The sequence below is a fragment of the Misgurnus anguillicaudatus genome, chromosome 1 (assembly GCF_027580225.2).
Source record: "Misgurnus anguillicaudatus chromosome 1, ASM2758022v2, whole genome shotgun sequence".
Taxonomy (NCBI): Eukaryota; Metazoa; Chordata; class Actinopteri; order Cypriniformes; family Cobitidae; genus Misgurnus; species Misgurnus anguillicaudatus.
In genome coordinates this window covers 2,749,709-2,767,826 of record NC_073337.2, presented here as the reverse complement: position 1 = coordinate 2,767,826, position 18,118 = coordinate 2,749,709, and the positions used below count along the sequence as shown (strand labels likewise).

The 18,118-nt window shown below is 36.0% G+C and overlaps 1 protein-coding gene across 2 annotated transcripts in view; it reads left to right on the top strand.

Annotated features, from left to right (window-relative positions):
* The window catches only part of ttll12 (tubulin tyrosine ligase-like family, member 12), a 67,258-nt gene extending 60,569 nt beyond the window's left edge, over positions 1–6,689 (top strand). For both annotated transcript variants that reach the window (XM_073876068.1, XM_055189823.2), the window contains exons 11-14: positions 4,571–4,652; positions 5,213–5,281; positions 5,390–5,528; positions 6,485–6,689. In XM_073876068.1, coding sequence (XP_073732169.1) covers positions 4,571–4,652; positions 5,213–5,281; positions 5,390–5,528; positions 6,485–6,636 — 442 coding nt within the window. In that variant the 3' untranslated portion in view covers positions 6,637–6,689. The remainder of the gene's footprint in view (positions 1–4,570; positions 4,653–5,212; positions 5,282–5,389; positions 5,529–6,484) is intronic.
* The last annotated feature ends 11,429 nt before the right edge of the window (positions 6,690–18,118 follow it).

Below are 18,118 nucleotides of genomic sequence, written 5' to 3'. Positions count from 1 at the left end.
TATCAGCCATGATGCCAGAAGAAGGCAGTGGATCTTGCAAGATCTCCTCACGGCTTTATTTCACTAACAATAAAGTCCATCTTTGAAATCAAAACCTAAGACTGAAGATGGTTTTATTTGAAGAAAAGGAAAACCACAACATGATCCGTACTATCATTTCACGTTAATGCCTCCGTTGTCGTCGGGCATTTACGTGCATCTGCATCATCATAGCAAATTGTTGATAGCGTCGTTTTCGTATTATTATAGCTTGATATCATCTGGCACATAAGCACTATAATAACTTGTGAAATAACTGTAAGGGATCTCAGGTTTGGAAGGGGAACAAAACTGCAATCGTTCCCGGGTTTCGGACACAATATGTCTGGGAGCATTGCTAGAGTACGAATTTATTGTATTGCAATTGAAGAAGTTTATTTTAATCCCAATCTACATGAATATGAGTTTACCATTATAATCACATGCAATTTGGGTGTCATGTGTTAGGCAGTATGTGTGTCATGAGTTTACCATGAGATTACTATTACAACCCAGCTGTGTATATACACATAGTTTCATGTCAAAGGTTACAGAGGGTCTTAGTATAATAAATAGCCTAGAGTCAAATAGGTCATGGGAAGGAGACACTGGTCTGAGGAATGGCATGTGGTTCTTCAAGTTATAAGCCTGAACAGAAACATATTGTTTGAACCATGGAGGGGAGGGAACCAAAATCTATATATTTACCAAGCCATGGCCCAGCGGGCCAGACTGATTTTGGAGGATCCTCCCAGGACCACGCTCTGGTTCTGGGGGGATTTACCAGGGCGGCCCCGGCTTTTTATTTGTCCGGAAAATAAAAGTCTATCTCTTGAAATCAAAACCTAAGACTGAAGATTGTTTCATTTGAGGAAAAAGAAAACCACAACACAATATGGAGCGTTTAAGTATTAACCTTAAATCAAAACTAAACAACAGATTTGTAGATGAAAAGGTTTAATTACAGTATTGACTTAAAGTTACAGTTGAAATGGTTACACTATAAATGCATGAAATTGTAAATAATACAAACAATTGACTGTTTCCAATGTATGTGAGATATTACCTGATAAGATAGAGAACAGAGAAAGAAAGTTTAGAAGAAAGAGATTCACACTTGAGAACTGAAATCTAGGCCTAATGGCCCAAACCCCAGAACTTAGGTGAAGAAAGAAAGGAAAGGGGAAAAGGCAAAAGCCCAAATGCAAAAGCCCAGAGCTCATAAAAACATTGACTTTTATCCTCTATCTCTTGATCATGTGACTAAACCTAACTTGATACATTCAAATTGACCAATCAGAAGATCACCTTTAACCCCCACTGTTCTTGACCAAACCCAACATAATACATTCAAACTGACCAATCAGAAGACCACCTTTAACCCCAATTGTATTGGATAAACAGCTGTGACAATAGTCTTTGATCACTATCAGCACAGCGGGTTGTGACCAAGTAATACATTCCTATATTTTTAATCTTACAGGCCAATCCATTTTGTCTAGCAAAACTTTGTTGTGCAATTCAATGCGAAAATGAATGGAAACACCTTCAAATGTCTCAAATCAGTTCGATATACCAATTTGATCGCACACCAGCATGTGACTTCATTACGCACAGGTTTTTATTCGCTTTAAAGCTGTTGGATGGAAACACACTTTCACCAGCTTTATTCGCATGAGTTTTTTTTTTACCGAACTTTAGATAATTTGATTGACAAGTGGATCGCTATTGTTGGACTCGCGTGAATCACAAGACAGTTTAAGCGTAGTGTTGCCAATTGGTTAGTTATTATAGTTTATAAAGTTTAAAATTAGGATATTTTTCTTACAAAATCACATTGAACACCTGCGAAAGACCTTTGGATGAATGCACTTTTTTGGGCTACAAAGTCAGAAGTTGTTGCTTGATCCCGGTTTTCTCCCATTATACGCTTGGAAGAGCAAGGGCATTATTAAAATAACTCCAAATTTGTTTGTCTGAAAGATGATGGACATGCTTATCTCGGATTGCTTGAGGTAGAGTAAATCATGGGGTCATTTTGAGATTTTACACAATACACACTAACAATAGTTTTGGTCTCAACTGAGAACTAAGAGCAGATTTTATTTTTTACATTAAGTACAGTACCTAAGAATTAAAGTTGAGATGAAGAATATAGCAGAGCCCTGAGATCTTCAAAAGTCAGTCTAACCCACCTTCCCCCTGAGAAATGTACACTGTTTATAGACGGTTTCAGCAGTAAAGACTGGGATTAGGGCTCCATATGAACTGTGCAACACAGGTCATGCAAAGGGTACGGTGACATGGCCAATTTTTGGGAGTTTCGAAATGATAAGCACCTGTGGATTCCCTCCCTGAAGAAAATATAACAGATCTTGCCTTATCTCACATCTGCAGAGAGTACAGTTATGGGAACACAAAACCTGGGGAAGAATTAACTCTTACAGCATGAATGATCTTATTTATAAACAGATCACACATAACATTATCTTAGTTTATATGTAGCTGATAATTATAAATATGCATGACTATCAGTGAGTGAAAAAATATAAAATTTATAAGGACAGATTGATAAAATTCATTAAAAAATTATAAAAGAAAGAAGTTAATAAAAGACAATAACTAAATAGGATGCATATTGGATATCCAAGAACAAAGCGAAACTAGCTATATATAGCTGCATGCATAATACAATATTACATAAAAAATTGTTTTTATAAAATATATACTTTACTCACACTTCTAAAACATGTAGTTTCCCGGACAGAGTTAAGATTAATCCAGGATTATATACTACTTATATTAGGGCATTAAAGTTGTTTTTACAAGCAAGCCTTATAAAAAAACGATACTGGTATGCATCTTGAGACAAAACAATGCACTCATATATGTTAAGATATGTCAGCGCAAGATGTTTTCAAATTAAAGCATCTCAAACATGCATTTTAGTCTGGGAAACCTCCCCTTAAAGTTAGGAAAGTCCCTTAATAAAAAGAGTTCTTGAATAATGTAAGCAAACCTGTTGACATGCAAATATATTAATACCAAATTCAATTCAATTTATTAAACGCTTTTCATAATTGTTTAATTGTTTTAAAGCAGCTTTAAGCCCATGTTATTGTCATGCATAAGGTCTATGCCGTACGTTATCTGTAGCCTCTGCGTAGCCTGACGTGCACCTTGCAAAATTTTTAACAGCGCGTCAGTTATAGACCATTTCAAAAGATGTAAACAACACTGGTCCAGAAGCACTTCCTGTTTCAGTTTTTTAACACTAGATAAATGTTGGGATAAAATACAACCAACAGAACATTAGAACTGAAACAAACATCTTAAAGATAATGATATATGTGAAATAATAAAAAACAGTCACAAACTGAAACAGGAAGTGTTTCTGGACCAGCGTTGTTTACATCTTTTGAAATGGTCTATAGGCAGACAGCAAGCGCTGTGATTGGTCCACTAGAACCCCTCCCGTCAGGTAAAAAAACTGCGTCATAGGTATTTCTGTTTGCGATAGTGAAAACAAAGTTAGGCCAAGTTGAGGAGTGATTTAACTCAAACTGCAATATAAGTCGCTGTTTATTTACTTCCATCACTTCTGTCTTCTCAAAACTACACAAGTTGCTGTTTCTTCTTCGTTTGTGGGTTAACTTGCCAAGCTGCTTCTTCGTTGACGGTCACGCTGCTACTGTGGTTACACGCGTGGATACTGCCTATCAGCGGTCTGCATGTGTGTTTGCACGTCGACGCAAACCGATGCGTAACCTACACCGGCAAGGCTACGCTGTAGGACCTACGCACAACTATAATGAGGCCTTTACATTAATAAAATCAGGAGAAAACAGAAAAATCCTAGGAGAAACCAAGTAGTAAAATACATTGGCTAAAATGAATTTGTACTAGTGAGTGAAGTAATAATGAAACGTATATGTAACGTAATGTAATTCTAACTCTAGTTCTACGGGGTTGTATGACCTCCCTTGTGAAGAAAAAAACCCTTGAGAGAGAGCCAGACATAGCTGATCCTATAAAGGATATATTATATATTTATATTTTATAAAAAAAAAATATGGGAATTAAATGAAGAGTTTCGTTGCAAAACGAGATAACCACCGTTTTTTTTATTGTTCAGAAATCTCGTTTTTTGGTTGTGCCATCCAATTAATTTCAATGTAACTGCAGTTGGTTTGTTTTGATTTAAACCTTCATAACTTAAAAAATACAGCTAAGCAGCACCATAAAACAAAATAATAACATGATAACATAATAATAAACATGTTTTGATAAAAATGTTAAAAAATGGATTTAACTCGTTTTGCAACAAAACTCTTCAAATGTTTTAATAATTTATATTAAATTTAAAGAGAAGTGGTCGGTGGTCGCTGGTAAGACATGGGCTGGGCATCACGATAATGGGAGGCCAGTAGATCATTCGTTTGAGGAGCTTCACGGCAGCAGGACCCAGTTTCTCGGGTTGAAAGACGAGACAGGGAAAGATAATATAATGCCAGTGTTCAAACACATGACAATGTCTTCCTCACTCTTTCAGACCTTTCTCACTGGATCATCTGGATGACTATCAGAAGCATTACACAGTGATGAACTACGCTGAAAATGTGCAGCTCAAACAGGTAGAAAACCTGAGAAATGTGTAATTGACTTATTTGCCTTTTTCTTCTTGGTACTCAAACACAAAATCAACAGCTTCCAGGAATCAAACGCTTTTTTTCAACCTGAAGATAACCAGCTGCAGAAGAAGTGTGAAGTGTTTTCTGTTTGTTACTTTGTTCTTTTTCTTTCTTTTGATAAGCATGTTTAAAAATAATGTGAATCAGTTCACCAAATAAATGCATTGCGTTGATGATATGAAATGAAGAGTTTCATTGCAAAACGAGATAACTCCGTTTTTAACATTTTTGTCAAATGTTAGTAGTCACAACAACAATAATCAGACACACCTGGATTAATTAGTTTGTCCAATAATGGCAGACAGGAAACAAGGAGCTGGCTGAAGTTCAGGAAGTAGTGCAGCTGGGCATAAAGCCTATTGGAATGCACAACCAAAAAACGAGATTTCTGAAAAATTATCTCGTTTTGCAACGAAACTCTTCAAATGTTTTTCTCAGACACCTGACTACTTAGGACTGTAAAGTTCAGATCAAATGTACTGTCGTTGCTTTTATCCTGACAGATTCACTATGACGAGTTCATTCCCATGTTCGAGAGCCAGTATCCGCAGTATCCATGGAAACAAGTTGAGGTGCGGCTTCATTCGTCCTGGCCTCTAATATGTCTACATTTCTGTTTATTCTGTATATATTCATATAAATGTATATTTTTATATTTATTTATTTGTTTGTTTCTCTAGGTGGATATCTTTAAAGCATTTTCCGAGCTCTTCCAGGCAGCCTCCTGTCGTCCGGCTCCATACGGAATCTGTCCCTATCCGTCCTCAAGAGCTATTTACGCCATCGACCTCATGTTAAAATGGGACCAGACTGCAGAAGGTACATTTGCGTGGTGGTTAATTTTTGTTAAACTGCTAACACAGTCATTGCCAACTACAGGTACTAAAGAAGGCTCCAGTTTGTCCTTTGTGTAACTTATACGTTAAAAGAGATTAAAATTAAGTAGTGAATCTTATGGCTTTTAAAGGTGCAATGTGTAATTTTTAGAATGATCTCTTGACAAAAATGCAAAATAATATAAAAAACTAAATTATCAGAGGTGTATAAAGACCTTTTCATAATGAACCATCATTTTTTTATTACATTAGAATGAGACGTTTTTATCTACATACACAGAGCGTCCCCTTACATGGAGGTCGCCATTTTGTGCCGCCATGTTTCTACAGAAGCCCTTAAGGGACAAACTTTTTTTACTAAGTGGTCTTCAACGATGACATGTTTTACGGGTGGCGGCTACTATAGCTTCTCTATGCGTTTCAAAATCGAGGGGTGAGCAGTGGACTGAGCCGTTGGTTGCAATTCGCAACCTCGCCACTAGATGCTGCTAAAATTTACACACTGCACCTTAAAGAAAACATTTATTTGGATGCTCTTCTTTGGGTTCAAACCCAAACTTTAAAATCATATATTTCTTAATTTGATAAATGACCATCAAGCCACTTTTCTTATACTTGTTTATTTTATTTTCCCAACAAATAAGAAGTGCTGTCCTCCTAGACCTTATTATTGATCTCTTCATATTAGCATAAAAGTCATAATGCTAATCCTTTATTGGTTTAAATGTATGTAGTGTTTCCAAAAACTCCTTACATGTGTTTTTTATATAAGTTCAGCATGTTTAGTTATTTATCAGTTATGTTCAGTTTCATCTCTATCAGTATATCAGACATCTCTTTGTCTCAGCTTGGACTCTATAAACTGTGACAGGGCCACATAAAAAGTTGCATTAACATCTCAGAATTTCAGATAGAATTTTCATATCTTTTTTTCTTCAGGAGATCGTGTAATGCAGCCCCAGATACTGGAGGTAAACTTTAGCCCGGACTGTGAGAGGGCTTGTCGATATCACCCCAGTTTTTACGACCACATGTTCCAAACACTGTTCCTGGATCAGGCAGAACAATGTCCTGTTACTCCAATTTTATAACCAAACTGTATTCCAGCTCTAAAATGTCTAAATAAAAATGAATGGGCCTGCAACACTGTTTTTATGTCATTTTTTTACCAGATTACTGTAGATTTATATGTTCTATTTTTATTATATGTTTTATGGTTTATATTAAAATAATATAAAAGCAAAAAGGCACTTTGGTAAGACTGTGGTATATTGTGTGAATGAAAACATCACTTCAGGGCATGCATTAAACTGAAATGGGCCGGCACATTGGCTCAGTGGGTAGCACTGTTGCCTCACAGCAAGAAGGTCTCCGGTTCGGCTGGGTCAGGAGGTCTTTCTAGACGTTGGTTTGCTCCGGGGACTCCGGGGTTTCCTCCCACAGTCCAAAAACATGCTGGTTAGGTGAACTGGAGATTGCCCCTCTCCCCAATGTGTGTATAGATTAACTTGTATGGATTTGTAACAATCAGCCTTATCGGTTGAGTCACAAAATAGATAAAAGGGGTCAGATTACTGTGTGAGATTAAAAGAGTTAAAATGATGAGACAAACAAGTGTAATCAACTTAAATAAATGTATTTACAAACACAAGGAACTTAAAATTCAATTCAATTTTATTTATATAGCGCTTTTCACAATTTTTTAATTGTATCAAAGCAGCTTTACATAATAGATGCAGTGAAAAGCACAGAAAATCGACAGATAGCACAACATAATAAACGATAGCACAAGCAGTTAAATTTGCTACGGCTATAAATCAACATTATAAGCAAACGTATTACTAATGTAACGTATAGAAGTTAAGCCCAAAAAGGCTGCCTCCCCGGGTTGAAAAACCGCCTAGGAGAAAAAAAAACCCGGAATTTTAGCCGGGGAAGTAAAAAAAAGTCATAGGAGGAAAAAACCCTTGGGAGGTATATATATATATATATATACACATTGAAACGGAAGGAGATTAAGCGGAGATTAAGCGGAGATTAAGCGGGTTCTGCCGGTGGTCTTTGGTCAGGCATCAGCTGGACATCACGTTGAAGAACAGCTAGTAGATCAGTTGTGTGCCGACTTTCACATGTACCGGTACTGGATCTGTTTGTCTCGTCCTCGGGATCAAGGACGAGACAGGGAGAGAGAAACAAAATCTTATTAGCGTAGGGGCCGTTCACATAGAAAACAAGTGTCACACAGTAATGTGGTTTTAGTCAGCTCGGTTCCGGACAGGCTAACTATTGCTGGTTAAGTGTATTACATATAGTTGATGATTTTAGAAGCGGAAACAGAACTCGTTTGACTAAGGCCAGAGGCCCCACTGCCGTCGTTAATGCTAACGTACAGTGGCAAACGGTTCTGTATGACATACTATTTTAAGGTATTACATATAGTTAATGATTTTAGAAACGGAAACAGAACTCGTTTGACTAAGGCCAGAGGCCCCACTGCCGTCGTTAATGCTAACGTACAGTGGCAAACGGTTCTGTATGACATACTATTTTAAGGTCATGGGAAAAGGCCAAAATTGCAAGCCGGCCATATTTGGCAGTTAAGACTCAATCAAAAACCAATTCAAAGTTTCAGCATATTACTAAAGAGTATTAATGAGATTTACCATGCTTTGGAGTGTTGACGAAAAAAAGGTTTTAATTTATTCATTAATTTATTTATTTATAAGGTTGTACAAGCTAGCTATTAGGAGATAAGTACCATTGTTAAAACAACAATTTGAAAGCCTTGTTAAAGAGAAAAGTCTAGATTTAAAGTTATCTACTGTCTCTGATTTTCGGACGTCGGTTGGTAAATCATTCCATAGCTTAGGGGCTAAGTAGGAAAAGGATCTGCCACCTTTAGACACTTTTGATATTTTAGGGATAATTAAGAGGCCAGAATTTTGTGACCGCAATGCACGTGATGGATTGTATTCTGATAATAATTCTCTAAGATATGAGGGTGCTAGGCCATTTAAGGCTTTGTAGGTGATTAGTAATATTTTAAATTGTATACGATATTTAACTGGTAGCCAGTGTAAAGATGCCAGAATTGGGCTTATGCGGTCATACTTCTTAGTTCGAGTAAGAACTCTTGCAGAAGCGTTTTGAACTAGCTGAAGCTTGTTGACCTGTTTTGCATGGCATCCTCCGAGTAACGAGTTACAATAGTCTATTCTAGAGGTCATAAAAGCGTGGATAAGCTTCTCTGCATCTGATGCAGACAACATATGGCGTATTTTTGAGATATTTCTAAGGTGGAAGAATGCTGTGCGGCAGACATTGGAGATATGGCTGTCGAAGGATAAACTGCTGTCGAACATCACACCTAAATTCTTAACCGTGGAGGTTGGCACCACAGTGCAGCCATCTATGGGCAACTTGTAATCTGTCATATTATATTTGTAGCGATTCGGTTCGATAACAAGTATCTCTGTCTTATTGGAGTTTAGCATAAGAAAATTATGTGACATCCAGTCACTTATATCGCTGATGCAGTCTGATAGCTTAGAAAAATTTTGTGTTTCGCTAGGATGCGAGGAGATGTAAAGCTGTGTGTCATCTGCATAGCAGTGAAACTGTATGTTATGATTTCTGATAATATCTCCCAGAGGTAACATATATAACGAGAACAGGATAGGACCTAAAACCGATCCCTGCGGTACGCCGTATTTAACCAGGGAGTGATGTGACTCCTCCTCATTTACATAAACAAAGAGATAGCGATTGGTTAGATACGATCTGAACCAAGCTAACGCCTGACCACTGATGCCAACATAGTTTTCTAGCCTATTAAGTAAGATTGTGTGATCTATTGTGTCAAAGGCTGCACTAAGGTCTAATAATATAAGGAGTGATATTTCACCACGGTCGGATGTTAGGAGAAGGTCATTTGTAACTCTAAGCAGCGCTGTCTCTGTGCTATGGTGGGGCCTGAATCCTGATTGGAACTTTTCATACGTACTATTATTTGCTAAGAATGTGCGTAGCTGGCTTGCCACTACCTTTTCTAATATTTTGGAAAGAAGAGGGAGATTTGAGATTGGTCTAAAGTTATTTAGATCTCCCTGGTCAAGGTTTGGTTTTTTAATGAGCGGTCTAATAACTGCTAGTTTGAACAACACACTAAAACTCAAGACTTGTTGTATTTGATATACCGCCTGTATTCCCTAAATACCTTGCATCTACCTGATTCAACAATAAGTTATCCCCAACACATGAATGAATGTACTCCTTTAATACATCAAAATCACAGTGTTAAGTAGTAGGTCTTTCTTACCGTTGGGTTGAGTGCGTAGGTGGGAGATTCTCACGAAAACTTAGTTTTAAAAATGTCAAGCATGAAAATGTAAAAACTAGACATTCCCACTAGACATTGAAAAACAAAGTCTGGAGTAAATGGGAACATTAATTTAAAAACTTTTACTTATCATTTAACACTTTTTGTAACATAATTTAAAAAATTAGTCCTAAAAAAATCTCATTACCGCAACAGTCAGAAAACATCAACACTGACATATTCTCAAAATGACATGACAAATCTGAAAGAACATAATTTGGAGATTCTGCACATGCATTTAAAATCAAAGTATTATGCTTCTATTAATTAAATTAACATTTAATAAGCATCTGTTGCGGTAATGATAATCAAAATGTCGTGTAAGCATTCTGACAAGACAATATTTCAAATTAACTGTAAAAAAAATGATCTTACCTGGTAGCCATCTTGAAGTAACTGGTCCATGTGCTTGGTCACTCAAAATCAAACTTTATTAAAATTCTGTATGTGTGCTTAAACTGTTCTCAAAAAGTGTTGCGGAGGATGAGAACATCAGGCATGGACACATCATTTTCCTAATTTTTCTTCATTATTATTATACATGAATATTCTGTAAATATTTTTTCTGTCATCTAAAGTAGTCTAGCAAAACATCCATTTATTTTTTTTCTTAATATTTTTGTGTTAATTTGATTAAATTACAACATAACGCATGTTCAAACACAGCCGGACACATTGCGGTAATGATCATTAGTGCCGTGGTGTTTCAATGGTTTCGTGAGAATCACCCAGGTAGGTACTCGGTAACCTTGGGCGGTGCCCAATGAACAAATTTTTCATAACAAACAATAATGAATCAAAAAAATAATGCGATCAGCCTTCGCCACGAAGTTCGGCCCCGATCTTTCTGCAACATCAGTATTTATGGACTTCGGCCCATGCATAGCCTCATAGAGGTTTCCTACACCCCCCCACACTCGGGTGTATGCCCTTTTCACCTTGCAGTTCTCTACGTCAGGGGTTTTCAAACTGGGGGGGGGGGGGGCGCGAGATGGTTCCAGGGGGGCCCAGTTTTATGACATTTTATAAAATACATTAATTTTATGTAATTAAACATAAAAAATAAGGCTACTAACCAAAAGCACTACTTTTTTGTATAATTTAATATGTGTTTTAGTAAAATGTCTAGTTTAGAACAGTTTTTTGTCCCAAATTTTCTTTGGGGGGCCGCGAAGGAATGCACCATACACAACGGGGGCCGAAACCCGAATTCACACTTACATACATATCAGCAAAGATATAGCTGAACTTCAGTTCACTCTTATGTGGGTTTGTCACCTCTCCCACCCAACATGTCACTTTAACTACCCCACAGTTTAAAGAGACTCATATGTCTCGTGTATACACATCTCAGCAAAGAAAAATAAGCAGAAAAACATACATGATTGGCATAAGCGAGTTTCACACTCTCGCTTCTAGAAGCTTTTTTTTCACTCTACTTCTGTATGCAAAGCGTATCTGTTAAAAACCACAGATATAACCACACTAACACTTTTATATTTTTGTATGCGAAGCATATTTTTCTAAAAACTATAGACGTCATCTTATTTAACACCTACATCCAGCCGGCGTTGCATCTTTAGATTCTCAAAGATGCAACCTCGCCTGTTACAAGGTTCACCTCTGTTCCATTAGAGAAGTTAGTTACTGACTTGGTCAATTCTCGTATCATCCTTATCAAAACCGTGTTTGGTGGTACAAAATAAAACGTAGCGCTTTTCTGAGCAGATTTAAAAGAGGAACTATATTTTATGGCGTAATAGCACTTTTGTGAGTACTTCGACTCGGCGCAGTAACACCCTCTCTCTCCCATTATGAGAGTGAGAAGGGGAGCGGACTTTCCAGGCGAGTCCAAGTACTCCCAAAAGTGCTATTACGCCATAAAATATAGTTCCTCTTTTAAATCCGCTTAGAAAAGCGCTACGTTTTATTTTGTACCACCAAACTTGCTCTTATAACTAGGATAATATCATAAAAATTCTAGACTTTATAAGCACACGTGCTAAACTGTTCACTTTAAATGCTTATATCTTCTGTATGCGAATGTTGATTCATACCAAAATGCTTTTTTGCATAGTTGTCTTTGACACATGAAAAGTTCTCGGGTTACGTATGTAACTTTTGTTCCCTGAGAATGGAACGAGACGCTGCTTATCCCTTGCCATACTTCCTACGTCCCTGTAACGTCTTCTTTGGCAATATTTCAGATAGCGATATAATTCCTGGCTCCCGCGTCACCCTGACTTTGTCTTTAAGCCTTACCATTGGTTGAATTTGATATACACATTCAGACGCACTTACCCTTGGAGGCGTCCCCAAAGTGTTGCCAAACTTCCTAACATACACAATTCATTAACCCAAAAGTGTGATGCAAAGCAAAAGATTTCTTCTCACCATTGGATTTTCTACGCTGTCAGATATCAAAGAACCTTGAACATAAACCCACCTTTTTTGGGCATAAATTCATCAAATCACCTCTTGAGTTTCTCAGTACTGTAACGCACTTTTTTGAGTTTTAGTTAGAATCAAACTCAAAGCAAAAATGTAAATATACATTGGGGCCTCTTTTCACCCTGCACCCTCCATACTGTAAGCGCAACTTCTTTTTTTGCTCTGTATGGTTCGGGCTAACACTTAATGCATTTGTGGTTTAAATTCTATTCCAAAGCTAAACGTGCACATGAACTATGCTTGAACTTTTGAATAACCGCTTCATACATTTATTTCGAGCCACACAGGATGTTAAGTTCAAACACTTATTCAGTTAAAGCTTCAACCTCGCCCGCCACTATTTGCACCTGCATGTCCAAACAAAAACTATTATATCTTATCTAACTTCCTTTCCTAACATCATCAATCTTTTATTTATTCATTCTTCCTAATTAATCTAATCATATGTCTTGTTTTAGAGTTGATATCTTCTTGGTTGGGCTGAGTTGATTTTCGTTCTGCTCTTTGTCCTGTTGTTGTTGTAAGCCTTAAATCATGTAGATCAATTTTCTATGGTGGACTAGGAGAGTGCACCTTATTCATTGGATCCATTGCCTTTGGTCCAACAAAACATACAGTAAGCTATAATCCATGCATACGACCGGGTTAAAGGTTTGGGGTCAGTCACTCTTACTATATTTGTTTAAATACAAAGTGATCTGAGTTATTCAATGGAGTACAGAGAATGATGCAAACACAAGATGTGTAGTTCAGTCAAAGTCTTTATTATAACAGAGGTTTATTAATACAGATAAAAGAGGAAATGAAAGTGACTTGCAAAGGAGAGAACAGGGCAGTAAAACGAGACGGTAATTGCACAACCGAGCTGGTCAGCACATGAGATAGCAGGTCACCCACTGGAAAAAAAACTAACTAAAGAATAAAACTAATACTATATGATTTCACTCAATACAATACAATCGACTTAATATGATTGTTTATTGCTATTATTATCATAAATCCTTTTAGAATAAGTGTAAAATCGTCAAAAATATCAAAATAACACAAGAATTTGTTTTGTAATGACAGAAATTCATATATTAGCACAATTACATTTTGTCTACAAAATGTTATGGATAACACCTTTACATCATCATCATCATCAGGTTTTTAAGACCATGATAATTATTTCAGTCAAGTAACTTTAAACGTTTGATCATTAGTTTATGTTAATCAAGAAAACAAGAGAGTTGTGCTTATTGTTTAAGTATTATTAAAAGTAAATGTAACACTTTATAATAAGGTTGTATTAGTAAACATTGATAAATGCATTATCTAACATTAACAAACAATGAACAATATAGTTTTCAGCATTTATTCATTCTTGTTATACTGTAAAAAAATTCAGTAGAAATTATTGCAGCTGGGTTGCTGGTAATTTACCGTAGATTTACATTTATGTTATTTACTGGCAAGAGTTTGTTCAAAGTTAAATAAATTTTAAATATTAACAAGTCTTTATCTTTACAGAATAAAACTATACAATAACAGCCTCATGCAAAGCATTCTGGGAAACAGAAGTCATCATCAACCTTTTTCTGTTTTTTGCTTCAGATTTTGTTTTCCAGAATGTTTTGCTTGATGCTGTTTTTTTAGTTTTACTCTGTAAAGACAAAGACTTGTAAATGTTTAATGTTCATTTAACTTTGAACAAAATGACATGAAAAGATTAATAAATGCTGTTTAAGAATTATTCATTTATAGTTCATGTTACTTAACTCTTATGAACTAATAGTTTACAAATTCAACCTTATTTGTTAGAATTAAGAGGTTGTTACCTCACATTTATACTGTTGGGTTTACTCAATCCTTACGTAATAAAGACACAGTCAGACCACGGACAGAGTTTTCAAACTCCCGAGAGAGAGAGCTAGAGCGCCTTATCACTCATACTCACACTAAGACCGTCTCTCTCTGTAACTCTCTCTCTCTCTGGGGCTTTTATTGTGGAAAAGGTCACCACCCATACATTAAACGCATGTTGAGATGTGATTAAGGTCGTGTGACAACTATGTGTTCATATATAATAAGAACAGTTAATCATTAACAATACGTGGAAACATATGCAAGCTGCAGGATGTAAGACAAACCTCACCTACGTGACAGAGAAGGAAAAAGCATATTTTCCATTAATCACTCTCTGACTGTAGGAAAGCAGCTTAAAGCAGAAATAAACATGTTTACAAAATAATAGCATCTTTTTTCTTATCATATACATTTCATGTTTTCATATATCCTCACATATTCCTCATCATATGACTTATGAAGCAATGTAACTTTCATTTCTCTTAGCTTGCAAATATTAAGATTGAGTCATTTCCTTCCAACGTGCCAAACCTCGCCATGAACTTGCCAGCTCAGGTCATGTTGACATGCAGTGCTTAGTTTAACTTCCCTGTCCTGCTATATCTGTCTATGAACCATTACAATGCATCATTAAGCAGACTTGTATGTCTGAGGGACGATCACAAGATGATCGTTTCCATCCTCTGTCTGATTAATACTTCCTCTTTTATCTCTATAACTTGTGTATCTTTTGCAATAAACCATTTGAACGGCATTCTGTGTCTTTTATAGCCCCTGATATCAGACATTTCCATTGCTTGGCTCAGACCTCCAGACTATGAAACATATCTCTAGATCTGATTAATTTAATTTATTTATTTAATTTATTCTAACATGATTGTAAAGTATATCAATATAATTAAACGGTTCATTGATATATTGGTGCACAGTAAGTGCTGTATAAAGTGAAAGTTGGATCTACATTTTTCTCAACTTAAACCTATTCAAATATTCTCACTTTAAAAAATGTAATTTTTTACCCCAAAAAAGTAAGCAATTTTAATTTAAAATTTTCACTGTAAGTGAGAAAAATTAAGTTGACATTTTTGAATGGAGTCATTTTTTAAGTTAATTCAACTTTTACTTTTTACAGTCTACCATTACCAGTGTGTAACCATTGGAAAAATGCCTAAAGGAGATGTGAAAAACTATTTGATTTAGGCTTTTATTACAAAGAATTCAAGAAGGCAGAAATTTGAGCTAAGAGAGGCCATAAAACACTGACAGAACCGGGGGTGAGAGATAAAGAGATAAAAAACAAAACCAATGAAAGAGGGCCACCCCAACTTTGTTAATTTCAAAAAAGCCCATTTCTTTAATCTCTGTGGGATATTTCTATTAATTACAATATAAAAGACTCAAGTATAATCGTGTGAATAGCCTTTTATAGTTCTTCTGCTATTATAGTCACATATTTGTCTGCATGTATGTAGGCCTGTAAGTGTTCACATTTAAAAATAACCTATTTTGGTTTAACCTATACGAGCCGAGATCTAATTCCTCATATTGCTTGGGGGCCTCTTGTCCCCAACAACAGACTGGAAATGTTAAAAATATGATAATGAGATTAGAGTTATTCTTTATAGCACTGCGAAGCCACAACACCTCTGGATTTATTTTTATTAAGTTTTCAACAATGCATTGTGATAGTGGTATCACCATTAATCATGCACATAACATCATCCTGTAAATGTCTGCGGTGCCAAACTTGATCATGCGTGGCATTTACATAATGCAGGATCATTCGCACCTGGACCATTCGCACCAAAAGGACATCAGTATAGCATGACACATGGCTGAATTGCCCCTCGTTCTCACTTCAGAAGGGTAGATATTCACAAGGGAGATGAAGAATGTTGCCTCCCCCACACCCAAATGGCAAGCGCTTAAGCAACATGCCTTTTAAACCTTGTAACTCTAAATTAAAAATACTTGTGTGCTTTAAAGTGGATACTGATACATAAATAATCATTCTTAGACAGTTATACGATGCAAACAAGATAGTTGAAATTAGAACAGAGAATAGACAGACGAGAATGTAAAGAATAACAGAATTAGATATATAAGTATGGTATGTTGCATGGGGAACATTAAATTCTAACAAAAAGAAAATATGTTGTTGTGGTTTCTGCAGTATCTAGATTCACCCTTGAAATTGGCTCCGTTGCCAAAATATAGATGTTATTATCAGAAGTACAAAGCCAAGTTGGTCTATAGAGCAACTAAACAGTCTTATTTTGAGCCCATACATATATACAGTCGGCCTGAATGTTGTTGCCACCTCCTATATGCTATTTTTAGCATTCCTAATGCCTGACTGGTGTTGTTTCTTTATTCTTTGCATATGTCAGCCTTTACATTTTTAGCTACTGAAGTCTTAGTTACCCATATTTGGGTTTCTCTATATGCACACATTCAGATCCTGCATATGATGTACAACTTGTAAAGGTCAGAATACATGTAGCCGGTATTTATAGGCTGTACTGGTCTTCACATTACAGATATGAGACTGCAATGACAGAACAATGTTAAATCTATATTACTTTGTTCACACAAAATTTTATTCACAATATAATAAAAAAATCTTCCACATGTCGGTCTTGAAAAGATGGTAAACCAGTATGATAAAAAAAAATATATATATATATATATATATATATATATATATATATATATATATATATATATATATATAGTCTCTTTATTAGAATACAACCAGAAAATACAGGAAACTAGTATGCAGTGTTTAAAAAAATTGTGAAGTATTAAGTGTGACTTTCACTTGAGCAACAGCACGAACCTGAATTCAAATCTAATACCCTCAAAAGAGTTTAAGATGCCATCTTTTTCTAAAAAATATTTTGTGATAGTGGTAAGACACTAGTGTGGTAAAATAATAGTGACATGTATGAAACATACGTATATAAAGCTAGACTCTAGGCATGACCAACTCAGCTTTGTATTTATATAAAAAAAAAGTAGCTTCAGAAGCTTGAGGAAAGGTTCTTCATATCAGCGGCAGATGTCACAACGATGGTTAGTTTGTAACAACAGTACATTTTGTACTTGACATTCATATACACAGTTTAGATAAAGTTGAAGGTTTCTGATACAACGTAAAACAAACTTATCCCAAAAACAAGATATTATACTGCCATCTTCTACTACTGCCTTAAAGAATACTCCACTTTCTTAAAAAGAAATCCAGATAATTTACTCACCCGCATGTCAACCAAAATATTGCTGTCTTTCTGTGTTCAGTCAAGATGAAATTTAATTCCAGGATTTCTCAATATAGTGGACTTTAGTGGACCTCAACAATTTGCAGTTTCAATACGGTTTAAAATCGCAGTTTCAACGCAGCTTCAAATGGCTCTAAATGATCCCAAACGAGGCATATGGGTCTTATTTAGAGAATGATTGTCATTTTTGCCAATAAATAAAAAATATGCACTTCTGCCAAAAAATATGCACTTCAATACCACAACTTCTCACCTTGCACTAGCCGTGTGACGCACCAGCATAACAAAGCATATCAAAAGGTCACACATGATGTATTCGAAACTATCGCTTCAGTGTTTAAAAGTGTGGAGAAAGAGGACCGTTGTTGTATGAATGAAACTAATTAATGTCTTTGTGTCAGTTTATTGTTTAAAATAGTCTGCAAGTGTGCGTTTCACATATGTAGTGCGTGATCTGTCACGCTGGCGCAGCATCACACGGCTAGTGCAAGATGAGTTTTAAAAGTGCTTATTTTTTATTTTCTTGTCAAATTTTAACTAGATAAGACCCTTATTGTGCCTCGTTTTGGATGGTTTTGAGAACTTTGAAGCTGCGTTGAAACTGTAAACGGTTGAGGT